At 44.3% G+C, this 12,399-nt stretch overlaps 1 protein-coding gene across 2 annotated transcripts in view; it reads left to right on the top strand.

The window, feature by feature from the left end:
- The window catches only part of capn15 (calpain 15), a 54,210-nt gene that overhangs the window by 20,764 nt on the left and 21,047 nt on the right, over window positions 1-12,399 (top strand). For both annotated transcript variants that reach the window (XM_036580623.1, XM_036580615.1), the window contains exon 2: window positions 8,372-9,851. In XM_036580623.1, the coding sequence (XP_036436516.1) occupies window positions 8,394-9,851 (1,458 nt within the window). In that variant the 5' untranslated portion in view covers window positions 8,372-8,393. The remainder of the gene's footprint in view (window positions 1-8,371; window positions 9,852-12,399) is intronic.

Here is a 12,399-nt window from a genome sequence, read left to right as displayed (position 1 = left end):
CTCAGAAGAACAAGTTTTTCTGAATATCTGAAAGCAAAAACAAATTGCCTTTTGCTTATCGAGGTTAGGGCTAAGTTTATAATACATATATTACATGGTTACAGGTGTCAGAGAAATAGCAACACCAGTGTGTGTGTGTGTGTGTGTGTGTGTGTGTGTGTGTGTGTGTGTGCGTGCGTGTGTGTGTGTGTGTTGTTGGTGTCCCCCTCTCTCTAGAGCAGCTGCTGTTTGTCCCCATAGCAACAAGCTTCAGTTTTCTCCACCAATCACAATTCAGCAGCCAGCTGAGTGTAAATTTTCCCTCTCTCTCCCTCTCTCTCTCTCTCTCTCTCTCTCTCTCTCGTCCACCCTCCCAGGCCATGATGAGTTTAGGGACGTTAGCTGTATGTAACTGAATGGTAACGGCCTGGAGTACTGAAAGTGTTCATGTGTGCTGAGTGGTCATTATTGATATTTGTGCTGTGGCTGCATTAGACCGGCAGATCAATCAGCGGCTGGGGTTTAAAATGGGACTCTTTAGCTCACAGCATCTCTCCTGTGTCTGTCTGGTACCTCTGGACCTTGTAGAGTTTAGGTGTAGGTCAGCTGGTAGTGTGTTAAATCACATACACGTATAACACACACATAAATCATTAAATCAACCAAAATCACAAAGATACATTATTAAATTAGCCTAAAACACAAATATACATTATTACATTAACCTAACACACACATAAATCATTAAATCAACCTAAAACACAAAGATACATTATTATATCAGCCTAAAACACAAAGGTAAATCACTGAATCAGCCTACAAAACAAAGATATAAATCAATAAATTAATCTAAAACACAATGATAAATTATTAAATCAGCCTAAAATGCATAGATAAATCACTAAATCAACTTACAACACAAAGATAAATCACTAAATCGGCACGCTTAAGAGCGTAAAGACCAAAAACAGCTTGTTCTTTGACTGCTAGCATATATGCCAATAGCAGTAGCATTATAGCTTCTGAGCTAGCTAACAGTACGTTAGTAAATAAGTGTGCCTTAAAGTAGAAGTACCAACATTAGCACTAAATATTTTTAGGAGTGAAGATCCTGTTTATGCTGTGCTCCAGACTGAGTGGGTTCTTCACCGCTGCCCCATCTCCGCCCCTTCACACTCCTTTCCAGGGTCTTTGGATTAACTGTGGTCCCTGGTGCGTCTCCGGGCCTGGGAAGCTAAAGGGGCCTGTCTGCTGGAGTATATAGGACATTGCGGTAGGCGTGCGAGTGCAGGCTTGTGCTCTCAGTCAGCTGAGAACACGTTCATTAGCGCTAAGAAGCTGCAGCTCAAGGGCTTCTCGTTAGCTTGTCTCTGGTCTGGGCTTTGCTTTGGCTAAAGCTTTTACAGCATCACTAACAAAAAGAAACGTCTTCAAAGGCTAAAGACGTTACGCTCTGTGATGCAGCATCATTGGTCACAGGCACTTCTATGATAGTGTATGACTTTCAGTCCATCTGTGTTATTAGGCCAGTACTTTTCTAGTCCAGTCCTAAAGTAGGGCTGTTCTGCTGTAAAGTGGTTCTCCGACTCCTGTTTACTGTGAGAGTGGAATCATTGCCTTGTATTGTCTGTTGTAGCCTGTAAATGATGGTGGTAGCTGTGATTTTAGCAAGTGATTGTATGAGCTGTCATTCCAGCCAGTGATTGTACCAGATGTGATTTTAGCCAGTGATTATACGAGATGTGATTTTAGCCAGTGATTGTAGGAGCTGTCGTTTTAGCCAGTGATTGTAGGAGCTGTCGTTTCAGCCAGTGATTGTACTAGATGTGATTTCAGCCAGTGAATGCACGAGAGGTGATTTTAGCCAGTGATTGTTTGAGAGGTGATTTTAGCCATTGGTTGTATGAGATGTGATTTCAGCCAGTGATTGTACCAGATGTGATTTTAGCCAGTGATTGTATGAGAGGTGATTTTAGCCAGTGAATGCACGAGAGGTGATTTTAGCCAGTGATTGTTTGAGAGGTGATTTTAGCCATTGGTTGTATGAGATGTGATTTCAGCCAGTGATTGTACCAGATGTGATTTTAGCCAGTGATTGTACGAGATGTGATTTTAGCCAGTCGTTGTACGAGATGTGATTTTAGCCAGTCGTTGTACGAGATGTGATTTTAGCCAGTCGTTGTACCAGATGTGATTTTAGCCAGTGATTATACGAGATGTGATTTTAGCCAGTGATTATACGAGATGTGATTGTAGGAGCTGTCGTTTTAGCCAGTGAATGCACGAGAGGTGATTTTAGCCAGTGATTGTTTGAGAGGTGATTTTAGCCATTGGTTGTACGAGATGTGATTTTAGCCAGTCGTTGTACGAGATGTGATTTTAGCCAGTCGTTGTACGAGATGTGATTTTAGCCAGTCGTTGTACGAGAGGTGATTTTAGCCAGTGATTGTATTAACTAATGATTAACATTTGCATGTAACCATTTAACTTAAGAATTTTACAGACAGTGATCAACATTATTAATGATGAAACTGGAATTTAGTTTGTTAAACTAGATGAAGCTCACTGATTGGTCAGATCTAATAAAGCTGAGTTTTGAACAGAAACAGAGTCTGAGCGTCTATAACCTGTTACTCACCTGTCTGAAGTCAGGTGTGTTGAAGCCGCCTCTACGTCTCTATGACACTCTACCATACGCTCATACACTCCCCCTCTACATCATTTATGAACACAGGCCTCCCAGTGACCAAAGCCCCTGGATGAGGGCCAGCTGTGATGTCAGCGTTAATGGCTGATTTTACTCTCCAAATGTCTCTTGCTGTGTGTTTGTGTGTGTGTGTGTGTGTGTGTGTGTGTGTGTGTGTGTGTGTGTGTGAGTGAGTCAGTGGGAGTGTGTGTGGAGACAGTGCTAATTGCTATCCAGCCAAACGTCTCTGTATGGGGGGATATCCTTGCCAAGGAACACACACACATGCACTTAAACTGGTTTTTAAACAGTACTCTGGTGGTCTTGCGGGGCCGGACGTGATCTTCTAATGAAAATACACATCTCGGGGTGTCTTAGTTAAACTACTGGTGCTGGATAGTGATGTGATCCAAAAGAGTCGATTCTACAACTCGGACACGTCTGGGAGTTGGGGTCGAGTCCTGGCTAACGACTCTGAGAGTCAAAATGCTTCGAGTTTCGACTTTTTGACTTTGCATTAGAGCTGGACGATATGGCCAAAAATCCTATCACAATAAAAAATTTCTTATCAGTCGATATCGATACATATCATGATAAATGTCAGATCATTATTTCTTTCAAATTTAAAGGCTAATTTTTGCCCCTGAGTGGTTAATGGCCATTTTAATCTATCCTTTATGGTCGAAACACGACAAACATTCACCAAACAGTGGAACATGTCACTAATCTGTCATGGGACAGTGGGAGAAAGTGTCTGGTGAGCTGTTTTTACCATCTGGAAAAGCACGGCCGCAAAGAAAGAAAACAGATTATTTTATCTGTGAGGTGACGAGAGCTGGGTTGTCTGGTGACGAGCGCTAAACTGTTTAGTTTCTCAATAACGTCAGTTTAATACGAACAGCAAACGTTAGCTGGTTCGTTACGTCAGTGATGGATCACACCGCCTCCTACCACATCCATGACAGAGCATATCACAGTGTTCAGACACCAGATAGCGACGACTGGATGTAGTAGTTTGATGGGTGAACCACAATATATCTGATGCTCGCTTTGTAAAAGCATTAACTGCAGTGTGAATCTCTCACACCAGACAAACAGAGTCCTCCTTTTAGGTACGTTTAAACTGAAATCAGTGCTTTATTGTGTTGTCTGATCTACAGTAACATCAGTTCGGCCGTGCTGTGTGAGTGATGGAGCGCTGATTCGAGTTAGCCAGCTGCTAAAAACAGCTAGCCTGGGAAACTAGCATTCTCCCACTCTCCAATGCCTCATATACAGCTTCCTTGGTTTACTTTCATTTAAATCAGGGCTGTAATTAACATGAACCACTTCTTTCTTTCACTTTCGTTGTTTGGGAATGCACTGATACTAAAATATGACTGAGCGCTGTAACAGTGCTGTAGCTGTGAGGAGCAGACGTGATTTAGCGCCGCTAAAGCTGTTAGGATGTACAGAAAGAGGCGAGTTCACCGTAGGACAGTACAGTACTGACCTCGTCACTCACACTCGGTCACAGGAGAACAGATCGCCGGTCGCGCCACTCAAACAGGGAATATATAACTCCACGTTTCAGACATTGCTAAAGCATATTTGACCGCTCATTTTACTCGTCGCCCCCTCCCTGTCTAATCATATTGAAAAACTCGCTTTCCATGCAGTAGAAAATGAGAGATGCTCTATTATATCGAACATTTATCGAACATTTCTTATATTTCTATCGAGGAAAGTTTGCGTTAATTATCGTTACCGTTTTATCGCCCGGCCCTACTTTGCATTATTTCAGATATGACACTGTGATCAGCTCGAGGAAGTAAAACAGTATTTCCAAAGCTTATTATTTTCTAAAGAAGCCTTACTGTTTGATGGGATTTGTTGAATTTTCAGGCTTGGCGAGTGAGTTTTTCTGAATGTGATTAACCAACAGTTAAAACTCTTACGTTGTTCTGGTTCATTTTTTTTAAAATTGTGACTACATTAGTGATTTTCTCACTACATGGCTCAGGATTTGCATTGTGTAGACCCCAGTTGACCACCCCAGTCTCTCTCCTCTACCGACCTTCCTTCTGCATGGCTGCTCTATAAGCTTCATTATGAAGTTGAACATTATAAACATAATTAATCTGTTAATTTTTTTATTTGCATGTGCTTAATGACTTAGGCTAGATTCAGTCTGAAGCAAATCCAGTAAAAGTTTATGCCAATGCACAGAAACTTTAGCCTGTCATCCAGCCAGGTTTGCTGCTGCTGTTGTTCTGTTTTTGTTTTTAAGTCATTATGAGATTAATATGGTCTGTAACGGCTCTGAGAAGTGAGTAAACTATGTACAGTGTACTTTAATTTTCACTACAGTCTTGCGTGACTCTGGCGCTGTGTAGGTAAAAATTAAGTGTCTGTGTTGGTTCTTTTCAACATAGAGTACAATCAACAACACAAGCAAAGCTATCTAGTGTAACGCTGTCATTAGCTAATGTTTTCATCTGCTGAGAGTGACTGTTTTACTGCATGAACCGTGTTCTCCACACACATCTACCTGCTTAATTGTAGGTTTTTGTTTGGGACTTTTCAGCCGTGCTGACTTACGTTACATCCATGTGCTAATGACAAGCTTGTTGAGCATCAGACAACGTTGACAAGCACACCCACACCCCCTACAGTGAGCTCCACCTTCACGAGCAGTTGGATTAGTTTAGAAGTTTCGCTCAGTTTGTTCCCGCTCTAATACGCCTACGTTCCCCCACATTGGGCTCAAAATTTCTCATGGTTGTTCCCCTACAAAATCCCGTCTGGCCCTGAGAGACTGGTACTGTGGTACACTTTTAAATGTAGAGTATTTCAGCAGTGTTTAAAGGAGAAATATGTAAGATGACGCAACCTGACAAATTCGTATTCCACAATCCAAACAACATATCACCAAAAAGCTGTGGTGTCCACTCCTGTCATAAGGAACAAGGAAATGTCCAGTCCGTCCTCTGCCGCCTCCTTACCAGTCTAGAAGAAACGCTATGAGTTCAGCATCAAACTTCATCCGTTCACTCACTGAGAGCTCCAGACTCCAGCAGCAGAGAGCAGCACCAGTGCTAACTCTTTAACTCTTATTCTGCTTCTGCTTATGTCTCTTCCTTTCTTCGCTGCTGAGCGTGATTTCTTGCGGTGGTGGTGATGATTACAGTCGCACGCCGGCAGCTTCAGCCATCATTGTGTTTACTGTTCTCATCGGCTACCTGATTTTAAACGGTATAACTGGGGGCGGGGACCTTCAACATTATTGACAGGAGATTAGAACACGCCCTCGCGGGCAGCGCTGCTTCTTCATCCTCTCATGTTGGACTGAAGGCAGACTCGGTGCTACAGTGTCTCACCATCGCCTCCAGAGGTACAAAGTGGTATTAAGAGAGAGGACAGGCCGGGGCTAACGTGACGTTAGTGACTAGGATGTGCGCATGAGGGTCATTTCAGGATGTCGGTTCGTTCACATTAATGACCTGCATGGGCACATCCTGCTCAGTAACATCAAGTGAATGAATCACGTTCATCATCGGCACAAACTAACGAGCAGAACGAGCTTCGCTGAGAAGATAATTAACTGATTTGTGTCCACACAGCCCTGAAAACATCAGATCTGAGTCACATTAGGGCAGAAAATCGGATTAGTGCTACTTCAGCCTTGTAATGAGGACATAGCCGTAGCCGAGACATGTTTGGTGTCTGAAGTTGCCTTTTTAGTTTTAGCACTAGAGCTAACGTAGCTAACAGCTCCTCAGCTGCTACTGACGGCGTGAATGGCTGTAATATTTACACTCCATCAGAGTCTGACGCTCGTAGAGAAGTTAAATGACATTCAGTTTTAGCTAAAACTGAGATGGTGTTTTTATTTTTAGCTAAAACAGTGCTGACTGTGGTCGTTTCGGTGCAGTGCTGGTTTGTTTGGTGCTCTTGGTTCCTGGTTGGTGTTCTGAGCGGAGCTGCTGTGTGTGGAGTTAAGCAGCAGGAAAGAGAGTCGTGCGAGGGGAAGCTGCTGAGTGAACCGTATGACTCCACATCTCAGAAATCTTTTCTTCTTTTTCCCTCTCAATGTGCTGAATGCAGAGTGACTCTGTCCCCCCCACCCCCACCTCCTCTGCTCACTCACTATATTTTATTGCCCTTAATACCCTGAGGGCTAAGATTTACTTTATTCTAGTACAGCACTTAATCTGTGGGTACGTCTCTCTCTCTCTCTCTCTCTCATTCTCTCTCTCTCTCTCTCTGTCTCTCTCTCTCTCGTTTTCAGTTCACTTGGTTGGTTTCCTCATTGTTGTCGTGGCTCAGGAAACTGACAAAATCTAAACCTACCAGCCGGTCAGACTCTCCTTTTCAGCCTCCTAATAAACCATCTTCTGTTTTATTTTCTTGACAAGATCACATGATGCGTTGTTCATGTTTTGATTGCCTGTTTCTTGAAACTTGTTTTCACAAAGTCAAGCTGCTAGCAACTGTTGCGGCTGAGTTTCAAGTGAGTCGCGAGATGTAGCTGCAGGTTTTCGTTCCAACAAAGCAGGAGATCACCTGATCTCCCTACTGATTAAAGTAGGGGAATCAGGTGAGCTCCAGCTTGTTTTGAAAGAAAACCTGCAGCTGCACTGGCCCTTTGTGGATAAGATTGGACACCCCTGCTTTCCGTTATGAAACTCGACGGCAATTTAATTTCACGTGGGTTTCAAGCAACTGAAGTTGCATGAAAGTTTCACCATACTTAGTATTCAAGCAGCTGAGGGAAATCAGCAGGTATTTGTTGGATGAATATGCCTCTAATTTTTCTGCCGCTCTGAACTCTCAGTGGCCACTATTTATCAGAAATGTTATTAGATAGCTTTAATCACACATTACCTTCAGTCGTGGTCACACCTGACTGTCTCCTCACTCTTCTCTTTGCCGAGGTGGAGCAAAAGTCAGGTGAGGATGGGCTGAACGATTAATCATTTTTATATCGAAATCGCAGTTTGAGCGCCGTTTTCAAATCGCAAGAGCTGCGATCTTAATTAAGCTGCTGTCAAACATTTTTAAGGAGGAAAATTAAACCTAATCATGCCAAACCTGTGAGCTGGCAGTCTGGCACAGCGTTCAGGCCTCAAGCCCAAAAAAACCTGTCGTGCTGGTCTTCATGAGGTGAAATAAGGCCTGGAGTTTAGTTTATGGAAAATAATCACAGTTAAACAGCAGCTACAATTAGATATTGTACCCAAACTATAAGTAGGCATGTCTCGGCATCTCAGTTCAGCAGTACTTTACTGGCATGAAAGTTGGTTTACTCCCAGTAATATAGAACCAAATAAAGGTTCTGTGATTTGTAACAATGGTGAAACCCTTTTTGGTGCTATGTAGAACCATTTCTAAAAGTTCTATATGTTTACATCTCCTTTAGAACCCTTGAAGAACCGCTTAATGGTGTAGTTACTTTTCTCCCTCCCCTTTCACTCATCGCGAGCAGCACAGAGTCACAGCGTTTCACACACAGAGAGACAACAGGAGTCCTAGTTAATGAAAAACCACAGAAATAGAACTGAAACTCAAAAACATTATTTCACTCAGATTCAGGTTGAGTGTTTTTATGGAGATGAATTATAATTAAGAACTGTTGCTAAAGCAATGAAAGGAATGTTCAGTGCTAATATTAATATCTCTCTCTCTCTCTCTCTCTCTCTCTCTCTCTCTCTCTCTCTCTCTCAGTCACTCTCACTCTCCTGGCTCCATGGCAGCAGTGGTGAGCTCTGATTGGTCGTGTGGCCGCTGTACGTTCCTGAACCCCGGCGGTTCTCCGAGATGTTCCATCTGTGAGGCTCCGCGTCATAAACCCGACCTCAACCACATCCTGCGGCTCAGCGGCGCCCCCGAGCCGCGCTGGACCTGCCCCCGCTGCACTCTCACCAACCACCACGCTGCAGGGGCATGCACCGTCTGCGGCTCTGCCCCCTCGGTCCCCAACGGCCCCACCTCACCAGCTCAGGCCCCGCCCACTTCCACAGTAGAGCCCACTTCCAGCTCAGAGCCGAGAGGACAGCAGGCCAATGAGGATTCCCGGGAGGCGGAGCCTAACGGAGAGGTCAGAGTGAAAGTGGGCGGGGATTTGTCCTCAGGGTGGGCGTGTCCTCGCTGCACGTTAGTCAACACTCCAGTGGCGATGTCCTGCTCTGCATGCGGCGGCCCGCGGAAGCTTTCGCTACCCAAAATCCCGCCTGAGGCGCTTGTCGTCCCGGAGGTCCGAACGCCTGTAACAGGGTTTCCTACGCAAACCGCAGGGGCTCCGAGCGCCCCGCCCCTTCTCATCGACCTCACAGAGGACTCTCCACCTCAAGTCCCCTCCGATTCACCATCTCCGCCTCCTAACACTAACCCCGCCCCCTTTTTGCCACCATCATTCTCTTCCTTGCAAAACAACCCTGTTCCTCGCAGCAGAAGGGAAGTCCCGCCCCCTGGAAGGCCGCCAAACTCCACCCCCTCTCCTACATCCCCCTCGTCTGCAGGCCCCGCCTCCAAACCTAAACCAGAGCAAACCTACCCTATTAAACGGCTTAGCGTGTTGGAGGAGGAGGAGCCCAACCATCCGACGGCTCCGGTTACATCTCCACCTTCCTGGAAGTGTCCAGGATGCTCCGCCCCTTCTGGTCCTTCTGTCTTAGCTGCTGGACGCTGCGATGCATGCAAGGGGTCAAGGTCAGGGTCGGGATCAGGGTCAGGGTCAAGCGGTGATGTCATCGACGTTCTAGGAGAATCGGTACGCTTCACACCAGCATCACCATCCAGCCCCGACTTCACTTCCTGGGCGTGTTCCAAATGTACGCTAAGAAATCCCACCGGTGCCGGTCACTGCACGGCCTGCGGATCGTCCAAACTCCATGGATTCTCCGAACCCTGCACGTCCTGCTCACGCAAACATGCGCACTCGCACCCGCAGGCTCGCGGAGGGGCTTCGGGGGCGGGGGCGGAGAAGGGCGGAGCCTCTCAGTGGGCATGTCCGGCCTGCACGCTGCTGAATGAGGGGCGTGTTAAGCACTGTGTTGCGTGTCACACAGCCCAGCAGTACCTGAGCCTGAAGCGCAGCGCTAAAGCCCTGAGGCGCAGGGAGAGCATGCACGTGGAGCAACGGCGGCGCACCGACGAGGGAGAGGCCAAGGAACTGTGGGAGAACATCGTCAGCTTCTGCAGGGAGGTGAGTCTGTGTAAGACAGAAAAACATAACGGTAAGAGGAAAGAGGTGGAGGATTAGAGCTGTTTAACTGCTGATCAACTAGGGATGCGCAGCCTGACTAATTTGGATATTTTAGTATCCGTACGAGTTCGTGAACGGATATTCACTCAACCATGGAGAAGGAAGAAACAGCGCAAAAAAGGATCAAATTAATGTAAGGCTCTTATTTTTAAGTGATGGAACAAAAGGTAGCATCACGCAGACCAGTATATTTTACAGAAACTTTCATGCAACTAGTCAAGTTACCTGGAACATTAATTACCATGCAACTTGCAATTTAAGCTGCATGCAACACATTTAGTTACTCCACTATTTAGCCAAATTAGCAGCTCGTGTTTTTTTATCTCACTAGAAAGTCGTCCATGATGTGTAATTTACACATCTGCAGCATTTTTATCATCTTGTATTTTCTCCAGCCACTGTTGTTCTTTATCCTCATGTCTATCCTCATTTGTCTTTATCTATCTGTTTAGGCTTCTTTACTATATATTAGTTTTTATCTGTTTGTATCTTAAGCCATTAAAAAAAATGGTTAAGTAGCCATTATGGTTAAAACCTCGTTCGATACCTCACTCTTTCTGTCCTAGAAGCACAAGTTCATCACAGACAGTTTACTTTTTCTGCAGTAATTTTCATCCGTTGGATTCAAAATGATTCTGAGCTGTAAAATTAGGTGTCAAGTCACGTAAAGCACGATAACACCAGCTTTGAAATGCTCATTGTTGTCGTGGCTCAGGGAAATGACAATATTAAAACTACCAGCCTTGAATCAGTCAGCAGAATCTCTTCTTCAACCTCCTAATAAACCATCTTCTGCTTTATTTTCTTGACTAGATCATATGTTGTTGATGTTTTGATTGGCTGTTTCATGACACTTGTTTCACAAAGTTGAGGCGCTAGGAACTGTTGCGGCTGAGTTGCAAGTGAGTTGCAGGATGCTTTATGTTATGCAACTCAAGGGCAGTTTAATTTCACGTGGGTTTCAAGCAACTAAAGTTCATGAAAGTTTCACCATATAAAGTCAGCCTTAGTGTTCAAAGTCAGCAGGTGTTTGTGTCGGATGAATATGCCTCAATTTTTTTCTTCTTTTAACTCTCAGTGGCCGCTGCTTTATTAGAAATATTATTAGATAGCTTTAATCACAGATTACCCTCAGCCGGTCACACCTGACTGCGCCTCGCTCTTCTCTGAGGTGGAGTAAACGTCAGGTAAGTTAGGGCTGAACGATTAATCGTTTTTATATCGAAATCACAATTTAAACGAGTGCAGTTTTCAAATCACAAGAGCTGCGATCTTAATTACAGCCCACATTATCAGCACTGCTGTCGAGCCTGTTTAAGGAGGAAAATTAAACTTAGTCATCCCGAACCTGTGAGCAGGCAGTCTGGCACACTTAGCATTCAGACCTCGAGCCCAAAAAAAACCTGACGTGCTGGTCTTGATGAGGGGAAATAAGGCCCGGAGTTTAGTTTATGGAAATTATTCACAGTTAAACAGCAGCTACAATTAGATATTTAACCCAAATACAAGTGGGCATGTATCTGTATTAAAAAAATTATCATGATAATTACCCAACATTTTATCACAGTTTGTGATATTATCACGATATGGCTTTAAAAAACATCACTTGAAAAATGTTTTTAATGTTATAAAGAAAAAATAAGGCCAAAGTGTGCTGCACAGAAAAACGTGGCAGTAATGATCACAAACTGCAAAACACACAAAACTGAATAACATCTAGCAAATATTTGTGCACAAAATCTGATTTTTGTTTTCCAAGAATCCTGTTTTGGTTTTTTGACTTGTGGTAAAAGCCTCAGCATCTGTTTTGGCTTTAAAAAATAAAAATAAAGTTGATACAGAAACTAAGTAGCAAAGCCAAGCAGCTTCACTCTTGTTTGTTTGTTTGTTTGTTTGTTTGCTCGGCTCTGGTGCCGGGTGCGGTGCTTGTATGTTGATAGAGACATGATGCTCATTGGCTACGTTCACATTACCAGGCTGAAATGGCACAAATCCGATTTTCTGCCCTAATGTGACTCAGATCTGATGTTTTCAGAGCTGTGTGGACACACAAATCTGATCCTTTCAAATCCGACCGAGCCACTTGGTCCTAGATCAGATACGTATCCAATTTGTGGCCATGCAACCTTAATGTGACGCTCAGAATTTCATGTATTGAAGATGTCGTAATAATAAAGATTAGACACGAAGCATGATCTGTTACCTGCCTCCTCAATTGAGACGAGTCAGAAGGGAGGCAGGGTAAGGAGAGGAGGTTTAGGAGAGGAAAAACGGGACGTCCCAGCCATAATATGGTTAAGAATTTTGTGTAATTATTATAACTTTAAAACATACACAGATTTTATCTCTGCTGCATCACTCTGAAGATCCCGCAGCTTCTCCTCGTCTTTTGTATTGGCTCACGGTTCGCAGATCTGCCTACATGAGCTCGCCGAAGGGAAACCACTGGACGCAAATTCCCTTCTGGCGTCTGCCTGTCTTTTACCAC

The sequence above is a fragment of the Colossoma macropomum genome, unplaced genomic scaffold, assembly GCF_904425465.1.
Source record: "Colossoma macropomum unplaced genomic scaffold, Colossoma_macropomum, whole genome shotgun sequence".
In the NCBI taxonomy this organism is placed as follows: Eukaryota; Metazoa; Chordata; class Actinopteri; order Characiformes; family Serrasalmidae; genus Colossoma; species Colossoma macropomum.
The sequence above is the reverse complement of the archived record's forward strand: the minus strand, read 5'-3'. Positions and strand labels throughout refer to the sequence as shown.